Source organism: Trichomycterus rosablanca, chromosome 22 (assembly GCF_030014385.1).
Source record: "Trichomycterus rosablanca isolate fTriRos1 chromosome 22, fTriRos1.hap1, whole genome shotgun sequence".
NCBI classification, from domain to species: Eukaryota; Metazoa; Chordata; class Actinopteri; order Siluriformes; family Trichomycteridae; genus Trichomycterus; species Trichomycterus rosablanca.
In genome coordinates, this window is record NC_086009.1 from 555,385 (window position 1) to 576,697 (window position 21,313).

At 44.1% G+C, this 21,313-nt stretch overlaps 2 protein-coding genes across 2 annotated transcripts; one reads left to right on the plus strand and one right to left on the minus strand.

Moving 5' to 3' along the window:
• Nucleotides 1–1,089: 1,089 nt before the first annotated feature.
• prkar1aa (protein kinase, cAMP-dependent, regulatory, type I, alpha (tissue specific extinguisher 1) a) lies at nt 1,090–8,962 on the minus strand. The gene is made up of 11 exons (XM_063018748.1): nt 8,873–8,962; nt 7,344–7,523; nt 7,059–7,226; nt 6,810–6,901; nt 5,965–6,026; nt 5,823–5,869; nt 5,578–5,736; nt 5,301–5,361; nt 4,999–5,120; nt 4,171–4,252; nt 1,090–3,442 (listed from the first exon to the last, which is right to left on the minus strand). The coding sequence occupies exons 2-11, from the start codon at nt 7,515–7,517 to the stop codon at nt 3,270–3,272; spliced, it is 1,140 nt and encodes a 379-aa protein (XP_062874818.1). The 5' UTR covers nt 7,518–7,523; nt 8,873–8,962; the 3' UTR covers nt 1,090–3,269.
• A 2,525-nt stretch (nt 8,963–11,487) lies between these two features.
• On the plus strand, nt 11,488–20,338 carry gps1 (G protein pathway suppressor 1). The gene is made up of 14 exons (XM_063018811.1): nt 11,488–11,577; nt 13,752–13,844; nt 14,015–14,196; nt 14,733–14,897; nt 15,005–15,140; nt 15,714–15,791; nt 15,878–15,938; nt 16,449–16,534; nt 16,699–16,793; nt 17,626–17,731; nt 17,889–17,969; nt 18,510–18,647; nt 19,135–19,269; nt 19,858–20,338. Exons 1-14 carry the CDS (start codon nt 11,545–11,547, stop codon nt 19,930–19,932), a joined length of 1,464 nt encoding a protein of 487 aa, XP_062874881.1. The 5' UTR covers nt 11,488–11,544; the 3' UTR covers nt 19,933–20,338.
• Nucleotides 20,339–21,313: the final 975 nt, after the last annotated feature.

The following is a 21,313-nucleotide window of genomic DNA, read 5'->3' on the forward strand; positions in this document are numbered from 1 at the left end:
CGGTGTGTTTCCTACCTTTCGCATAATGAATCGGACCCACCCGACCTTGACCAGGACACAGCGGTGGTAAAACAATGAATAATTAAATAAAAGTGAAGGATTTTTTTTTTCCTTTTCCTATTTGACGTGAAAAGCATCAATCTGGCCACCCAGTGTGGGCCGAACTGCAGTACAGCGCAGTGTTAAAGGGACCAGCAGCACTTTATCTACTCGTGTTAAGAGTCTTCATCCACTTTTACTAACGGCTCTATCATGATCAGGCTTGCGGTGTGTCCGGTGCATTATGCAAAACAGCTCACAATGACCAAGGTGGAAGGTGGACCAAAGATTGAACCTATGTCCTCAGAACACCTTGCTGTGCAGCACCCACACTACCACCAGTGCCACTCATCTGTTTATATTTATGATTGAGCTTGGTATTGGCACAGAGAGGGAGCTGGTAGTGTGGATGCTGCACAGCTCCAGGATCCTGGGTTTAAACCTTGTAACATGACAGGAACGTCCAAGTGGGTTTCTTACAGATACTCGGGTTTACTCCTCGCAAAAACCTGCAGAGGGTGGATTTGCTTATCCAGGTTAATCCTAGGTGAAATGCTGAGTGTTGATTGGTTGCCTACCTTTGGGGTATTCAGGGTATTCGTGGGTCCGGCCAGACCCACAGCAACCCGAATCCAACACACCCAGATCAGGGTTGGTAATGAGGTGATGAGTTGAATCGATTGTGTTTAAAGCATGAACACTATAATGAAGGTGCCCCCACTCCAATAATTTAGACATGTCCACTTCCTCATTGCAATTTCTTTGTTCCATGCGCCGCACTTACAGCTGTCCTCCCAAACATCCAAAGCTACCGCACTCTTCTTTCACCCAGGCAGCGGTGGATTCTGGTTTTACCCCACAGTCCAAACATATACAGTCAGGCTTATTGAAGTTACTAAATTGCCCCTAGGCTTGTGTGTATGTGTGTCCAGGGTGTTTCCTACCTTTCGCCCGAGTGAATTGTGACCCTAAATCGGATACAGCGGGCAGTAATACAGACGAATGAACGAATGAAGAAGAAAATCACGGAAGAAGAGGCAGAAACAAAGCCAGGTTTTACATTTCTTTTATTGCTCGGCTGGGATGGTTGATACTGGAAAAGCTTTACATCAGCACGATAATCAAGATAAAACTAAACAAGAAAGAAAGGAAGCAAATCAGCTCAGCGTACATCACAGAAAGGAAAATCTAATGGTCCTCTGCTGGCCAACGGCGTCGCTTAAGAAGACTCGTCAGCCACGATCACACGACATCAGCTCTAACAGATCAATAATTAATAATAATCATAATAATAATAATCATCATCATCATCAAGCTCTGATAAAAATACAGGAATATAAAACACACGACTGAGTGAAACAATCCAACAGAATCAGACAGCGTGGATGCAGCAGGGAGGAACGAAACCGTCCAACACACCACACACGCACACACGCACACACACACGCACACACACAAAAGTATCAGGACACGCCTTTTAATGACCAAATCCATGTGTGTAATAAATCACTGCAGCAAGAGTTTAGGGAAGGACCGTTCATGTTCCAGCTCAAAGCGAGCTCTATTCTCAGTCTCACTCAACAGCTCTGGAATGTGCCGGAACATCAGCACCCAGCCATACGGGCACAAATTCCCACACACAGACATACAAGAAGCTTTTTAAAACAGTGACTGTTGTTCTAGCTGTAAAGATCACACAGAGGGTCAGTTTATATTAGTACCAGTTGTTTTTAAAACCAGGTGTCAAGAGTGTCCGGATACTTTTGCTCGTAGGGTGTAAATGTGACAAACACGGAGGCGCTTTCTGATCAAATACTGCAAAAACGAGAGAGGGGAGAGGGACCACACACACACACACACACACACACACACACACACACACACACACACACACACACACACACACACACACACACACACACACACACACACACACACACACACACACACACACACACACACACACACACACACACACACACACACACACACACACACACACACACACACACACACACACGTACCACCAGGTTCATCCTGCTTGTTTCAGTCATTATTAAAGATTGTAGGAAATCGAATCCACCACATATTTCAACTCAAATATTAAAAAACTATATTTTTTCTTATTAATGTGTGATCAGGATTTCATCCCAGGATGCAGCTCTGCACTTCTGATGGGAATAATTAAGACGAGTATAATTAAAAATGTTTGTTTTTATACATTTCCAAAAAAAAAAACTAATCAAACATAAACACCAATGTTTCGCCCTGGTCGTGTCCCAAATCCCACTCCGTTAACTATACAGGCCATATAAACAGCCACAGGGCCCTGGGGTTACGTCCCAAATGCCACCCTCTTCGGAACACAGTGGGCATAAACAACAATGTTACACTGTGGGCGTGTCCCAAATCCCACCCTCTTCAGTATATAGTGGACTTAAAACCAACAGTCCACTGTGGGCGTGTCCTTAAATCCCACCCTCTGAACACAGTGGGCATAAACACCAACAGCCCACTGTGGGCGTGTCCCAAATCCCACCCTCTTCAGTATATAGTGGACTAATGACTCCCTAATGACGCCCTGTTTCCTATGTGGTTTGCTGCAGACATGTCCATGACAGGTACCGGACGTGTTCCAAATCACCTCATTTATAAGCGACGCACCGCGTAGTGAACACGGTGCGATTTTTGACCCATGGTGCGTGAAAAGGCGTGAAAAAAAGAGTGTAATGAAAGGTGTATGTTCATATACATTCACAATCACATCACAGAGTCGTTTAGATAGAACACACACACACACACACACACACACACACACACACACACACCTTTGGCTTGACCAATGTCTATTATACCCGTTTCTGTGCAGCGCCGTCGATCAGCCAGCAGGGGGCGTAATTGCTGCAGTTATGAGGAATCCCCTACACTCCCTGCTGGCTGATCGACGGCGCTGCACAGAGACCCTCGAACGAGCCGATCGTCGAGCGTACCTCGGGATCCGGGGTTCAGTCCCGCCCTAAACACGGTCAAATACTCAGCTTTACACTAACGGACTAATTAATAATAAGAGCGCTTCCTTCATTCAGCATCTTCAGTAACGAAGCATTCATCTAACGACTCTGCACACAACAGCTCACACACACACACACACACACACATGGGAATCAGGATAAAAAGGGCGTGGCTGGACCCTGCGATGAACAGAAGAGTGTAAAGAGAGAGAGAGAGGTTCAGACGGAGAGAGAGACGAAGCTGTTGTACTGCTGGATGTTCCTCTTCAGGATGTCGGAGCAGGGCCCGAGGACCCTCTCGAACCGGGGCCGGTCCAGCTTCACACACTTCAGGGGGTTGCGGGCGACCACGGTGGCGGCGCGGGGCCGGTTCATCAGCAGCGCTATCTCACCTGAATGTACACAAAACACACACACACACACACACACACATTAATAATATATATATATATATATATATATATATATATATATACAGTATATATATACATACATTCAGCAGAAACAGTAGAACTTCAAATGTTAGCTTTAATCTCAGTGGTGCTATCGGCCAGCTGGGCGTCTAGACAGGCAGGATTGGGTTTGCCTGAGTGGGGAGGGTTGGCCGAATTCCTATACAGCTAACTGCATAGGAAACAGGGACACGCCCACTGTGTACTGAAGAGGGTGGGATTTGGGACGTAACCCCAGTGGCCTGCTGCAGTTTACTTGCCCTGCTTCCTGTTTCCTAATGGAACCGGACCCGCAGCAACCCTGACCAGGGGTAAAGCGCTTGTATACAGTTGTTTAACCTGCTGTATCTCAGTAACGTCGGCTGTGTTCCAAATCACTCATACACTCTTAAGAAAGGTGGTATGTGAAGTATGGAGGACACACTTTACTCTCTGTGTTCTTCCACCACTTGTGCCAGCGACTCAACCAGACACTAGGGGTCACTCTTGCAGCACAGAAAAGATGATTCTGTATCCTTTTCGTCTTTGGACACGGTCAATGCGTCTATAAAGTGCCGACCGGGCCGGTGGCACCACTGAAAAGCAAACCGCCTAAAACTGCAACCCATAAACGGCGCTGAAAAGATTTTAGGTCAAAAAAGTGGAAACCCAGAGGAGGAATCACTCACCGAAGTAATCAGACGGTCCGAGTCGACCCACTTCCACAAACTCTTCGTTCTCGGAGCGTCTCTGCAGCACCGCTGCCGATCCCTGTCACACACCACAACACACCAGTCAACACCAGTCACAAACCATCAGTATGGAAAAATCTTTTTCTGCTGCTGGGAACCCCTCTGCGCTCCTCCACCGCTGCGCTCCACCCCTCTGTTAAATCCGGTCATTTCCCACCCTGGAGGCCAATTTTGTCCCAAAAGCCAACTATGCCTGCTAGAGGGCGCCCAGACTCAAACCTGGGAGTTCAGAATCTCTACGTTTGTACTTGGGACACTTAACACATTAACAGTACTAACAATATCCAGTTCGATTGATCCAATTTTGAAAACACAGAGCTCAGAGCTTCGTTTTGGTATTCTGCACTTTAAAGACAGGTCTGGACTGCAGGCAGGCCGGTCTAGCACTCCTCAATTATGCAGTAATTATAATTTTCAAATCTGTGTAAAAAACTGGCATTGAGATTTTTCCTTTCATGATTTTATGCACTGTAGAGGGTGAAGTCTGTGATATCACTTATTCATCGGGACAAGGACTCTCAAGGGCGCTTTAGAAAAAACCCTAAATTGTGAATAGGTTTGAGCTAACAGAGAATGCAGGCATTTATAAAACCCAGTTGTTGATTTGGTCCCAAACGATTTATTTTGGTAAACTCTCCCAGTCTCAGTCTGACCACGCCCGTTTCAAACTGCAGCATAATCACACGGCAGCCAATCAGAGACTGAACATCATTGATTTATGTCCTGATTTAAATGTCCGGGTAGAGAAGCGAGACGCTGGTTCACCTCCAGGATGATGAAAAACTCGTCTCCAGGCTGGCCCTGCACGACGATCTTCTGTCCGTCTTCGAACTGCACCGTCTCCAGCGCGTCCGCCACCGTCAGCCTCTCCCACTTATCCAGAGACTCTGCGCAGAGAGAGCGGGTACAAATTCTCACAGGCGTACTCCAAAGTCTTGTAAGACGCCTTCTTAGAAAAGCGGGTGTTTTAATAGCGTTTGTCCCAACATGCTATGGTCGGGCATCCGAATACTTTTGGTCATGTTTTGGACGTCAGTGAGTAGAAAAACTGCTTTTATTTACGTTACCTAAAATCGAGACCTTGCTGAGGAACTCTTCATACATCTTCCTCTTCCTCAGAGTGCTTCCCTAATTAAAAAAAGAAAGAAAAATAAAGTCGGAGACCACGAGCAATTTAAAAATGAAATTAAGGCACTGCTCTCCATTATTCACCGTCTCTGTGCAGTGCCTCGACCAGCCAGAGACGGCCGGCCAGAAATCCTGCTGTTATTCAAACCCTGGATCTTAAAAATAATAGGGGGGATGTGATACCCCCTGTCTGGTGGATTTAGGGAGATGGCGTACCATGAGTATTCTCCGGTAGCTGTCTCTGTCTATCCCCCACAGCTTAACGTTGGTCTTGGCTCGAACCGTGGCAGCTCTGGGGGTGCCGTAGATCAGCGCCAGCTCCCCGAAACTGCCTCCCTCGCCGATGCTCGTCACCCAGGCGTTGTTCACGTACACCTACCGGACAGGACGACGAGATTAGAGCGTATGATGATACGAACGCCAGGGAAATGACACCCCGATCCCCAAACTATTCCACTTACATCCATTTCACCCTGATCGATGACGTAGAAGTTGTCGCCCTCGTCACCTGCAACGGGAAACGATAAACAAAAAAACGTTTTAGCGGCTCGGTTTCCCCCACTTTTGATGAGACTTTGTGTAGTTTATTTGATCTGATGCTACCTTGCTGAATGACGGTCTCCCCGGCGATGTAGTTCACGGAAAACATGGCGTCAAATATATCGCTAAGGGATAAAAACAACGACAAAGTTAGCGTGAGGAATTAGCTGGTCTGGGATCTCTGTGCAAGGCAGGAATATTCCTTAGACGTAGCCAATCAAATCTGTGTAGGCGCCCGATCAGCCCTGGTCGAACATTTAAAACAACCTAGTGACCACCGGTGTTGCCAAAGCAACCACCTAGCCTTGGGTTGGTGTTCGCGTGAAACAGCCTGAAATGGCATAGCAACCACCTAACGACGCCTTAGCAGCAGGATAGTGTCAACCTAGAAGCCACCTAGTATGCCACATGGAGCAGTCTGCAGCATTCTTGCAACCGCCTGGGATACCATAGCAGAAAAGCAAGGCAGATTACCAGCATATGAACGTTGTGTTCAGAACCGGATCTCCGAAGACAAAATTGGATCGATAAATCCACAGAACCTCCATAAATCACAAGTTAGATGTAGCTAAATTGCTTAGGCAAGGCCAGATTGCTAACTTCACCAGAAGGGTGGACCATGAACAGCTAAAATCTCCCAGTATCACCCTGATGTTATGATAACTGATAAAATCTTACCCATTTTAGTCCAAGTTTAAGCATGTAGCCGCTAGGTGGCAGTAAAAGTCAAGGTTGTTGGTTTTTTTTTAGATGGAAGCTTAAGAAAATACTAAACATATCTAAGCGCTGTATTTACAGAGCGCAGAAGAAAGGGGTTCACAGATGGAGAAAACATATCTGTATAGTACCCACAACATCGTAGGCGCTTACACAATGAGAACAAGCCAGAGAAAATGTCTGAACGTCACCTTCTTTCATTGTCATCGAGGTGGGAGAAGAGCACGTTCTTCTCGATGGCTTTAGCGAGTGCAGCCATGGTTTTATAGTCCTTTGGAATGACCTGTGAAGGAACGAGCAGACGGTCAGCATCATGGCATCATCACTGTTCCTTAGCAAACAGTTTCCCCACAGTTTCGCCACAAAGCACCGACATCCCCCGTCCCGCCCAACACTGAGAGGAAACGTGCGTCCTCGTGTGTACAGGTGAGCATCAGCACCTTTCTAACATATGAGGCTGCGTCCTCCTCGGTGTAGACTTCGGCGCTGATGGCACCGCGGCGACGGCGGCCTTTCACCACCGGGTTCATGGGTGGAGAAATCTCATCCTCACGTGAATCGGAGCGAGAGCCCGACTTCTGCTGGCTGATCATCTGCTTAGCCTCCTCCTGAATAGGGGAAAAATAGACAATTACAGCATGTAAAATGTTGAAAAATAATCAAAAATATGTGGACGCAAGTTCTACACAAGCTGTTTGAAAGTAACTTGGAATAAACATGTGCACCTTCTCCAGCCTCTCGAAGTAGTCGCGCAGGAAGGCCATGGGTCTGTCAGGCCTGGACGTGCAGAGCTGGACGATGCAGTCCTTCAGCAGCTGCTGGATGTTGTGTTTCTGTACGTAGAGCTCACACTCCCGCAGGCTCCTCTCCTCCTCGCTGCTCGAACTGCCGGACGCCATGTTCACCTGCACACACAAACACTCCGTCATTCAAACCCAGCCGGAAAGAGTCGATCGTCTTCTACTACCGTTTCATTGTACTACAAGAGTCCAGAATTTAGACTGATCTGAAACAGCACGACAAAAAATGTTCGAGATCTGGGGCTCTTGAGTTTGAATCTCAGCTCTGCTATTAGCCGTCCAGGCACCAGCACAGATGAAGCAAACTGCAGCTGCACATGTGTCAGAGGGGGCGCGTGAAAACTTGATCGATTCCATTGATTGGGGATGGGGGCAGTGGAAGTCCTGCTTTACAGACTACAATCTAGGCTGACGACTGTAAACAACACATGATTAGCTATGTCTGAGGGGGGGGTGTTGACCGGCTGAAGCACTGCGATGGACTGGCACCCTGTCCAGGGTATTCCTGCCTTTCACTCAGTCCATCCTGGTAAAGAAAAAATGCAAATTGGTCTAAAACTGTAATGATGACACGTACACAGGTTTCTGAACCATGACCAGGATTTTATCATAATGCAGAGCTCACGATTGCAGCTCGCTCCAAAATCTTCAGCAAAACTCATGATTTGATTTGTAAGGGGAAAATTTGGGAAACCTACAGCAAGCAGAACACACCATGGTTTGCTTTAGTTTATTGGAGATTGATTTAATACCTAATATTAGTCAAATTTAGCTCAACCAGCCACCTTAAGCACTGTAAAAAAGCTACTCATGTACCATTATACATGTATATGTATATTTTTTATTTTGCACCAGTTTCCATCCACCAGTCAGGTGTAGAGTTAAGTATAATTTGTGTTGATTATTTGCACTGATACATGCAATTAATATGCAGGTGTTCCTAATAAAGTGGGCGCATTTTATAGTGTATTTATTATGTATCTGCCTGACAGATGTTGCGTGGATTTTGCTCATCCATTTTGCAGTTACTCCAGTCAGTTAATTACATAAACAAACAGTAATAATTTAGCAAAAATATCAATGCAATTTCGTTTATTTTCCTCAACTAAAAAGTAACGTAGTATATTTTTTCCCCACCCGATTCCATAAAATCCCGCCCCTTGACTGTGATTCGCTAGTAGCTGCCATATCACGAAAACATACCGCTTTGACCAATCAGGTCGCAGAACGCGTGGCCAACCTAGCCAATCGCGGAGAGGAACGCATGGTCTGCCCAAAATACGGGTGGAAAAAACACACAGCTCAGAGCCGCAGTGATAGAAACGCCATCTTATAAGCGCTACACGTTATCAAAACAAACAGAAAGCAGCCGACATTAACTTCATCCTGCTGTATTTAACATCGACAACCGAACGAAGAGATAGCTAAACGTGTCAGTAATGTAAATCTCATACCTGTGTTGGGAAAAGTAGTTTAATTCCGTCTAGTTTTTATTTGTACAGACTGACACTCCCGTTTTCCTCTCAGCTTGGCTCGCAGGTTCAGAGCGGAAATGCGTCTCAACCGACCGCAAACATTCTGACGTCAATTCATCCTCAGGGCTTTAAAAACATTTCAAATATAAATGTAATATAATATTCAACCTAACATCTAACTACACTTTATCTTAACAAAAGTATATACACAATACAAATCCTGTTTACTGAAAAATAAAAAGAAGAATATGTGATTTCTAAGATGAGGGCACAGAAAAGGGCCTTCCCCAAACTGTTTCCACAAAGCTGGCAACCACAAAGTTGGTTTCTTTATATAATTTGTGCTCAAAGTCAGGGCTGGTTTCAGGCTACTAAAATTCCTCCACACCAAACTCCAAACCGTGTCTTTAGATGTGGCTGTGTGTGATGTAGACATAGACAGTCATGCTACAACAGTAAAGGGCTTTCCCCAAACTGTTAGTTGGAAACATTTATTTTATACTATTAAATTTATACACCTTTTAGCAACCAGTGTGGCTGAAACACGTTAACTTGTGCCCACATATTTTAGTTTGGTAAGGAAAGCAAACGTTGCTATTATGTGAGAGAAAAATTGTAGCTACCAAGATTCAAGAGTTTTATTGTCATGTGCACAGAAGAACCAGCAGTTACACTGTACACTGAAATTCTTACTTTGTTCGTCCTCCAAACGTCAATAAGTATTACACATGAAACAAAATTAAACTAACAGAATAAAAACTTAGTATAAAACTTTTTTAGAAATATATAAATTTCAACTATAAAAAACGTTTTATATACAGAGGAATAAAAATAGAAATAAACTAAGGCAGTAAAAAAGGCACATAGCAGCAGTCATATAAGGTGCAGAAATTATGCAGTGTTTGAAAATACAGCAGCAGTTATTTTAGGGTGCAATTGTGCAACATTATGTGCAAGTAGCAGCAGTCATTTAAATGTGCAATAGTGCATTGTAGAGGATGTTCAATGTTGTAGAGGATGTTCAATGTTACCAGATTAGCATCATGCTCTTTGCATGTCTTAGTAATTAGACATATAGATATAGATAGACAGATATATATAGTTAGATAGACAGATAGATACTTTATTAAACCCAAAGAAAATGAAAGAAAAAAAGAGAGAAAATTGCAGTAATAGGCACCGCGAACACAGAGCTACTGAATATGCTGCCACTCACTGCGGCACCGGAAGTAAACCACATGATTTAAATGATCAGCATAAGATAATTTAGACCTGAAGTTGCTTAGTATGACTCATGAGAACCTATAACTTAATCTGACCTCTCAGTCCAATCTATTTCCACAAATGAGCCAAAACTTTAAAGCTACCCTTCTAATATGTTATTAGAACAACTCTGACCCACAAAGACATCTGAAGGACTCCTGTGGTATCTGGTATCAGGATGTTACCAGCAGCTCCTTCGCCTCAGATTCATGAGTACATGCGAAAATGCATGAAAGTCTTGCGACCTAGACAGTAGTCACTGCTGCAGATTGCATTCCTGCCTCCTGTGTTACCTGGTATCTCTGGACCCACTGCGACCCTTACTCGAATGGACATATTAGAAATAACTGAATGAACTTTGTTTTGCCTTTTGTGTAATGCTTCAGTAGTGTTTGCAGCTCCATATCATGATGCTCCCATTACCGTACTTCACTGTTGGTTTAGTCCACTTAGGATCTTACACACAACCTTTCTTTCTCTAAACATGAGCTGCTGAATTATTGGCAAAATTTGTGTTCGAAACAGCCTCGTCATTTGGAGGTGCGCTTGTCAGTGCGGCCTCAGTGCAGGTCCCAAGCCCGGATGAAAGTAGGAGGGCTGCACCAGAAAGGTGCAATTTGTGGTATGCAAACCACATTAGCCAATACAAGAGCAGCCAAAAAAATGTATACAATAATAATGATGATAATAAAACAATAAGAATAATAGATTATTATTTTATTAGCATTATTATACTATTGATATTTTTGTTACTGTTATAATAATAATAATTATTGGGCCCATGAGCAAGGCCCTTAAACCTCAATAGCTCAAAAATCGTGTTCAGCCATAAAAGTTAATGTAATGTAAATGATTATTGATTGAATTCTTATTATTAAAAAAGGATATTTTATTTACTGGATTGGATATTTTAGGATTTTTATTGTATTATTGTAATAATTTGTAATAATATTTTATTATATTTTATCAAACATAATATCATCAATATTTTGTATACGACTTTATTATTATTATTATTATTATTACGCTATTGATATTGTTACTGTAAGAATAATAATAATAATGCTGATGATTATTATAATTATTATGATTGTTAATAGCAATAAGAGGATTTTTGTTATTGCATTTCATTTTTATGATTTTTATAATTATTATTATTATTGTAATAATCTATAATAATATTTTATTGTACTTTATCAGGCGTAAAATAATCAATAATATAACACGATTTTATTAATATTATTATTATTTGTAATATTTTGTTAAAAGCGGAGTCCTGACGTCACGACGCTCGCTCGTTTGGGTGTTACGCGCACGCAGCGTGGCGTGGGTGTTACGCGCAGAGTGCGCGCTGGTGTCCCGGATGTTGTGAGTGTGGTGCTGAGGAGATGCCGCTGCCCGTGCAGGTCTTTAACTTTCAGGTAAAACTCTTCAGATCTGCAGCGCTGTGTGTGTTAAACACTCCTGTTCATCCCGCGAGAGAGAAATCATGATTATAATCTATCACTGAACAGCGCGTTTACACTCTCACCTCACTGCACTGGTGATTTATCAACTCGACTAAACCGGCTCTTATGGGCTGCCGTTAGCTACATGCTAACCATGCTAAGCTAATGCGGGCCTGCCATCGGCGCGAGCGTTAGCTTTGCATGTCAACATGGAGGTTTAAACTCCGAATAAAGGAAACAAGGAGGTTTTGGTTAATGTGACGCTTTGCTTGAAATGTAACAATTAAGTTCAGTGTAAGTATAGTAAGTTCGGTGAACAAGTTAGCGATGAGGCTAAGCTACATGGTTAATTGAAGTTAGCAGCTAATTGGCTAACAGTGTTAGCACGGTTGCTATAAGGTTACCCAACTGATGCGCGTTTTTAGATCTGAGTCATTATTTATCTGCAGTGGACAGTATAGAGTGTTTATTAATAAGTGTGACATCCGAGTGGTTTATATTTACAACCTTAGCTGATTTATTAACATGTATTGTTGAAACTTTTGACAGCCATTAGTGGAATGTTTACAGTCATTAGCATCATCACTCATCAGCTACCTGCTGTACAGGTGCACAGTCTGGGTGTTCAGGTACTGAATGATGTTCTGTACAGTGTTCCTCCTCTGTACCTTGTTCTCTGAAATAAAGAGACCCAAAAGTGATCAGGTATTCGGATGACAGATCATTTCAGCCCAGCAGGGACCTCAGTAGGCTGTGCTGATACTGGTGCTCTGGCTGGACCAGACTGGAGGATTTTAACTTCCCTCTCTTAAACTGGACACATTTACCATCTACTGTTAATTGTATTTATTATAAATATTTATTAAACATACACGTTTCATGGACACACCCATTCCAAGCACTGATTTAAGCCAGGTTTCGTTTCAGTGCTGTTTAATAACTCATCACAATAAATAAGACTATTAAAAACATCATGTCCACTTTTTTATCACACTCTTTTTGTTTAGATTGTTCGATCACTGTCACGTCACTCCATCGATCACGAAAGCAAATCTGCATGTTTGACATCTAGCAGCTGCTTTTATCCAAAACGATTCCACTGGCTTGCTCAGGGGTCCAACAGAGGCAGCTTGGCGGTGGTCAGGCTTGAACCAGCGACCTTCTGAATAATTGTCCGGTACCTTGGCATCATGGTGGTGACGTTTAGTCATTATTTACAACAGATTATTTATGACCGTGACCTGACGAGAAGCGTAAACTATTTCACCATCAGCTTCTGCATGTCAGCGTGCTCACTGGTGCTGGGGGTAACGCACTCTCTGAGACGCTGAGCTCGAGGGCACAGATTTATCACAGGACGTCTCTTACACACGCAAGCCAATCCACCTGCTGACATGTCAGCGCTACTTGGTTCACTTGGTTAAGCAGAGTCTTCTTTATCTTCTCTAGCAAAACGTTGAAACCAAACCCGTATCCATCCCTCTGGGTTTAAGCGCCTGCATAGATCAGATCAAAAAGAAGGCTACGCTCTAAAACCCACCACCACCGACCTGGTTAGGCGCTGTACAGAAACAGAAGGGTTGTGGGTGAGAGCGGAGCAGAATGACTGATCCCACAAGACAGGATTCATCATGTTTTTAGATCTCCTCACTCGGAGCTGCATTCAAATCACCCACCAATCCCCTTTATCCGATACAATCATTTCCCTTGAGATGGATTACGTATCTCTCTCTCTCTCTCTCGATTGTGCAGCGCCATCGATCATCAGCAGAGGGCGTAATTACAGCAGTTATGAGGAATCCCTGCAGCCTTCCCTCCCTCGGATCATTGTTCGTGTAGATCTGAGATTCGAACTCACGAGCTAGAGATGTCAGCACTGGTTGGATAGCGCGTTTTAACGCTGCGCCACCGAGCGCCTGCTGAAGCTCCTTGTAAACAATGATCGTCGTTTAAAAGCTAGGTCCTAAAGAAGCTGTAGCTGGGATTAGTCCCCCCCACTTTCACACACACACACACACACACACACTGTATTAAAAGAGAGGACATTCTGCAGAGGTTCATTCAGATCTTGAAAAGTCTTAATTTCTCTCAGATGTGAACGTTCTTGTGTTTCTAGTCCTCGTTAAACTAACTTTTTTATTTCACAGGGGGCGGTGGAGCCCATGCAGATCGACGCTGACCCCCAGGAAGACCAGCAGAATGCGCCCGACGCCAATTACGTGGTGGAAAATCCCACGCTGGTACGTGAAATCTGATCGGGCTCAGAGCTGCAGGGCTGATACGATCGAGACGGACAGTTTGTATAAATGCTGCAGGAAATAAACCATCACTTGTTTGCGCTGTCGGTTGCCAGTAAGGTTGCTGTGTGTGTTTTTTCTGAAGACTGTGTGGTTTTGTTTTGTTCCTGTAGGATCTGGAGCAGTACACGTCCAGCTACAGCGGCCTGATGAGGATCGAGCGGCTGCAGTTTATCGCTGACCACTGCCCTCAGTTACGCGTGGAGGCTCTGAAGATGGCCCTGTCGTTTGTTCAAAGAACCTTTAACGTCGACGTTTACGAAGAGATTCACCGCAAGCTCACCGAAGCGACGAGGCAAGCACAGCGTTCCAGGGTTTCTCACACCTTCTGCCTCACAGAGAGTCTCATAGGTTATGTTCCACATTAAGGGCTGTACATTTAGCTTATGATCAGGTGTCCAAATACTTTCGGCCGTGTGTTGTATATGGAAGCGTTACGGTCATTTCTGACAGCGAATCTCTGACAGGCGTCAATTTTGCAGCTAACACGTTTTAATGTGAATGATATCAGGTTGGGTGTTGGTGACCCACCAACTCTGACCTCCGGGTTCGAATCTCAGTGGTGCTGTCAGCCAGGTGGGCACACAGACAGACATGATTGGCTTCCCTTGAACTCCTGCACTGAATAGCCGTTCTGTCCAGGGTTTTCCTGCCTCGTGCCCAGTGTTTCCAGACCCGTGCGACCCAAACCAGGATAACGTGCCAGTGCATGTACCTCCGGGGGAGGGGTGGGGCTATACCAGGAGGTTAATGTAGATTTAGTGCTAGTTGTTTGTGGACACGGACAGACTGTAAGGGTTTGTATATGTGTGTGTGTAATATTTTCTGTAGGGAAATGCAGGGCGTGCCGGATGCGGTACCCGACGGCGCGGTGGAGCCTCCCCCCCTCGACACAGCCTGGGCCGAATCCACCCGGAAAAAAGCCCTGCTCAAACTGGAGAAGCTCGACACCGACCTGAAGAACTACAAAGGAAACTCCATTAAAGAAAGCATCAGGTAGGAACCAAGCCAACGTCACCATGTGTGGTTTAATATGGGGTGCCTGGGTGGAGACATCGGAACCTCGAGTGGGCACAAATTCACTTGTGTGTGTGTGTGTGTAGGAGGGGTCACGACGACCTGGGCGATCATTACCTGGACTGTGGTGACCTGAGCAACGCTCTGAAGTGTTACTCCCGAGCTAGAGACTACTGCACAAGCGCCAAGCACGTCATCAACATGTGTCTTAATGTAATTAAGGTGAGCGCCGCTTCAGAAACGCTGCCCACGTCTGATACCACCAGCCCGGTGGAGGCTCTTATCCAAATCGACTTACTGTAGTGACCGATACTTCACAAGAGCATTAAGGGCCTCGCTCAGGGGCCCAACACTGGCAACTAGGCAGTAGTGGAGCTTCAACCAGCAGCCTTTCTGATTCCACCAAGCCTCCACTGCTGACTGTAAATGTGCTCCTGCACTCCTTCTTGGGCCATACAGCAGAGTAGGTGCAACCAGGGAATTGGATATATCCAAATCAGGAACAAACTTAGCAGATAACGTTTTATTTTCTAATTAGGACCATAAATATGATCCATTATCACCATGAAGAGAAAGCCAGTGTTGTGCCAAATTCTGACTCCGCCCCCCTAGTACAGGAGTGCTGGTCTGGTCCCAGTAAGGGTTTTGAGATCCGTCCCGTCTTATAACAAACTGCGATTCACGATTCTGTTCTTCATGCTAACGTTCTACGTCCTGATCTCATGTTGGTGGCTGATGGTCAGGAAGCGGTCAGGTTCATTCCTCACGCGTCTGTTGTTCCCGTGTTCTGTACAGGTTAGCGTTTACCTCCAGAACTGGTCTCATGTACTAAGCTACGTCAGTAAGGCTGAATCCACTCCAGAGATAGCAGAGGTGAGTGTGCACTGTTGCTGTCCACACCTTTATTATAATAATGAGTGGAAATCAGGGTTTGTTTTTATCATTTTATCATTTCACAGCAACGAGGGGAGAGAGACAGTCAGAACCAGGCTGTTCTCACAAAGCTCAAATGTGCTGCAGGTATTATTATTGTTATAATATTATATTTATTCCTATCATTATTATTACTACTGTCGTTATTATCATTATTATTATTATTATAGTATTATTACATTGTCATAATAATAATTAATAATAATATATTTTTATATTCATTCAAATATTGTTATTAAAATATTTATATTATTATTATTGTATCATATTATTTTGATAGCTATATGTATTTATATTATATTTTTATTAATATATTTAATATATTTATTTTAATGCTTTTATATTTATTGTTATTATTATTGCTGCTGTTTTTGTTATAATTATTATAAATTATTTAAATCACTTTTCTGTAGTAAATATTTAATTTTTACACTCGAGACTTGAGCTGGATGTAAAATGCCAAAGAAAAAAATGGATGATTTATTAGAAAATTTGCTCTTACTACGTTTACAATCAGATTTGATAAATAACGACTGGTGTGATCTCGTATTGATCAGCTGGTGTAATCGATCTCTCTCTCTCTCTCTCTCACTACAGGACTGGCAGAACTGGCATCAAGAAAGTATAAACCTGCTGCCAAGTGCTTTCTGCAGGCTTCGTTCGACCACTGCGACTTCCCCGAGGTCTGTGTTCACGTTTCCCCCCCCTGCATGATGTCAGAGTTCGTCAGGCTGAAATCTGGCAACCCTGCTGAAAGTGCTCAGGTTTCCCAGAAGCCTGATTTGCTTGTCCACCATCGAGCTTCTGAGTTTTAATCTCTAATTGAGTTTTCTTTCTGCTCCTGCAGCTTCTCTCACCTAGTAACGTAGCAGTTTATGGAGGATTCTGCGCTCTGGCTACTTTCGACAGGCAGGAGCTTCAGCGTAACGTCATCTCCAGCAGGTACGGAGAAACATGCGTGTGCTGATGAGTGTACCAGAGATACGTGTGGTCTTAAATAGTGTGTGTGTGTGTGTGTGTGTGTGTGTGTGTGTTTACTCACCTTACTGCCACCATTATAGAAAATACTCCTCTCTAACTGACAGTCTTTATTTAATACCTGAAAATATCTGTTGTTACATCCTATTGTACAAAGTCACTATTCTTCTTATTATTTTTCTTATTGTAATTGTTATATTTAATGTTATTAATTTATTATTATTTAAATTATTGTTTTATTATTATTTATTTTTTAAATGTTCTTGGCATTTAATAATATTATTATTATTACTATTAAATGTATTAATATTATTGATGTTATAATTTATTATTAATTATTAAATTATCATCATTGTAATTATGATTTAATTTTATTTAATTTATTCTTGTTATTACTATTAGAAGTATAATTTTATTTATTTCAAATTGTATTTATTATATTAATTATTATTTTTATTGCTATTATTATTATTGATAATGTTACTTTTATTAATCATTTATTGTAATTATTTAAATTATCATTATAATTACTATTATTTATTTATTATAAATATTACTATTATATTTATCATTAGTAGTATTTTGTTTATTTAATTTGTTATTATTATTATTATTATCTACTATTATTATTAATAATAATGTCATGACTAGTAGGAGGAAAGCATTTACAGTACCACTGCAGGTCCTAAGTACATGTGGCCGGTTCGAGCACGTGGTTGTTACTAGATGAATAAGTGTATGTTGCTGATTAACGGCTGTGTGTGTGTGTGTGTGTGTGTGTGTTCTCTCCCTACAGCTCCTTTAAATTATTTTTAGAGTTGGAACCCCAAGTGCGTGATATAATCTTCAAGTTTTATGAGTCCAAGTACGCGTCGTGTCTGAAAATGCTGGACGACATGAAGGTGAGGATGATGAGTGTGTGTTTGTGGAGTGGTTAGTGGTTAGTGATGCTGGTTCCTGTGCTGTACTAAGTGCTGTGTGTGTGTGTGTGTGTGTGTGTGTGTGTGTGTGTGTGTGTGTGTGTGTGTGTGTGTGTGTGTGTGTGTGTGTGTGTTGTAGGATAATCTTCTGTTAGACATGTACCTGGCTCCTCACGTAAGAACACTGTACACACAGATCAGGAACAGAGCTCTCATACAGGTACGTTCACTCCTATTCCACCTTCCTGTTCCAAATCACACCTCCACTGCCCCACGGAGAGCCACAGACTATCACACGGCCAGTCACCCACCTATTATTTTTACCTGCCAGTAGTGGGACCAGTCCTTTCACCAGTCCTGGAGAGCACATAGCAGCAGCAAGGAGAATCCCCATTCCAACCTTGTTTCCTTTGGTGGGATGGTGGAGCGATTGCGCCCTCTGCTGGCCGGTCGAGGCGCCTGCACATGGGACGGTTGATTCACAGATAGCAGTGCAGGACACGATACCGCTCTCTGTGTGACTCCGTCTTTGGGAGGTGAATAGAAGCAGTTAGCTACTGCCCATGTGTTAGAACAGGCGTGTGATAGTCTGCGGCGCTCCTCGGTCAGGGTGGAGGAAGTTACGATTGGGGAATTGGATATGACTAGATTAAGAGAATACATGTAGAGAAACAACCCACAGTAATCACTGATTCTGACCTGTTGTGGCTGTGTGTGTGTGTGTGTGTGTGTGTGTGTGTGTGTGTGTGTGTGTGTGCAGTACTTTAGTCCGTACGTATCTGCAGATATGAGTAAGATGGCGATCGCGTTTAACACCACAGTGGCGGCGCTGGAGGACGAACTCACCCAGCTCATCCTGGAGGGGCTGATCAACGCTCGTATCGACTCACATAGCAAGGTACACACACACACACACACACCATTCTGATGCGCTCTCAGCGCTGGTCCCAAGCCCCTGATACAATACGGAGGGTTGTGACGGATTAGTACAGAGTCCCAGCACGTACAGAGTGCCAGACATATTCCGATAGTACCTCAGCCAGACAGCAGGAGTCGCTGTTTCAGTGGCTACCATCCCCCCAGACTTTCCTCTTCTACTGCACGTGTCAAACTCAATCCGGCCGCCACGTCATTTTGTCACCTATGAGAGCTTAAAAGGCGTACGATTGTCTTGCATGTCGATTCTGTGACCCGTGAAGTGACCGCATCCGGCCACTAGATGGCATCGTTTCCACATCAGTGTTTAACTGAGGCGAGTTTCCAACAAGTGATGTCGAGAAACATCTACAAATAATCCCAAACCGTCCCGAAATTGATGCAGAAGGAAGAGGATTTATCTGTTGTTGACATGGGAATCGGATATGACCCGACGCTCGTGTGTGCAGATCCTGTATGCGCGTGACGTGGATCAGAGGAGCACCACCTTCGAGAAGTCACTGCAGATGGGGAAGGAGTTCCAGAGAAGAACCAAAGCCATGATCCTGAGAGCGGCGGTATTGCGCAACCAGATCCACGTCAAGGTAACCCAGCCCTCCGTCATATCCAGTTCCCCCTATATGGTCAAAAGTGTTTGGACACCTGACCTTAGGCTTGTCGGACAATCGAGCGACCACTGTGTGATCTTTTTAGCTCTGATTGGCGCTGATTGGCCATTTGATGTTCCTGTTCATTCCAGGGCAGGTGTAGCCTAGCGGTTAAGGTGCTGGACTAGTGATGAAAAGGTTTCTGGTTCAAGCCCCACCACTGCCAGGTTGCTACTGTTGGGCCCTTGAGTAAGGCCCTAAACCCATGATGCTCCGAATAAAGTTCTGCACTAGTTGTAGATGGGCTATACTGGTCCACGAGATCAGCAAGCCTGGGCTGAACCGTTTAGGTTTCTTGCTAAATTAAAATTACAAAAACATGCAGTAAACAATAAAGTTTTAAAAAGATTAACACATTAAATCCTGATGTATCAAATATGATACAAAACTTCAGTTTCGAAAAACTAGAATCTCTGGGCTGTTTTGGTGGTTTAGGCTTTAAACTGTTAAAGGAACTTTATTGTTAGAATGTGATGCTGACCACTCACCCTAACCCTCCATCCTCTCCTCCCCCTCCGTCCACAGTCTCCTCCCAGAGAAGGCAGCCAAGGCGAACTGACGCCCGCCAACAGCCAAACGCGAATGAGCACCAACATGTGAGCGCTGGACCGGTCGCCTCTGGTGGGAGCGCAGCGGGGGCCGCAGCGTCGTAGATCCTCATTCTAGAGTTCAGTTCTGTTCCCCCCCTTCCCCACCCCAACCCCTCCCCCGCCGACGAAATCACAATCTAAAGACTTTATTTAAGTTGGGACGAAAGGCGAGAGCACCCCGACGCCCCCCCTAACCCCCACGATTGAACAAAAAGAGAAAAAAACGAGATAAAAACAATAAAAAAAGAGAGTAAAGGCATAAGGAGACGGATGAGAATGTAATGGCACTTGCGCTGTGTGTTTGTAAGAGATTCAGCACTTTCCTCTGTAACATGTGACAAAACGTTGATTCCACACGGGAACGAGAAACTCATCACAGAACATGCTTTTAAAATAAATCTACATCAGAAAACATCCTCAACGCTTCTGTTATTTCATTATTAGACTGGTCACATGTTTCTACACACACACACACACACACACACACACACACACACACACACACACCGATCAGACATAACATTATGACCTATTGTCTTGGTCCCCCTTTTGCTGCCAAAACAGCCCTGAAGCTGTGCTGTGGTATCTGGCACCAAGGTGTCAGCAGCAGATCCTTTAACTCCTGTAAGTTGTGAGGTGGAGCCTCCATGGATCGGACTTGTCTGTACAGCACGTCCCACAGATGCTCGATTGGATTGAGATCTGGGGAATCTGGAGGCCGAGTCGACACCTCAAACTGGTTGTTGTGCTCCTCATGCTTTGTGGCAGGGAGCATCATCCTGCCGAAAGAGGCCACAGATATCAGGGAAGCGTCTCCATCACAGGGTGAACATGGTCTGTAACGATGCTTAGGTAGGAGCTACGTGTCAGAGTAACGTCCACATGGATGGCTGGTTTTTCCCAGCAGAACGTCGCCCAGGGCATCACACCGCCTCCGCCGGCTCGCCTTCTTCCCATAATGCATCCTGGTGCCGTGTGTTCCCCAGGTAAGCGACGCAGACCAGGCCACCTTCTTCCATTGCTCCATGGTCCAGTTCCGATGCTCACGTGCCCATTGTTGGCACTTTAGGTGGTGGACAGGGGTCAGCATGGACACCCTGACTAATTATATGATAATCAGTGTTATTCACTTCATCTGTCGTAGGTCATAATGTTATGCCTGGTCGGTGTATAGTGTACGAGGATCTTCAAAAAGTTTCAGCACTTTTTAACTATTAAGAATTTAATCAACAAACTTCATCACTTTTCTACATCGTCCCCCTCTGATGCACTTTTAATGCTGTCAGCAAAAAAATCTTAGCCGCTGATGCGCCGCTGCTTTCACATCATCACCACGTGAAAATCTTCTTCCCCTTAAAGTTTCTTTCAGCCCCCAGAAAGGTGTAAATCAG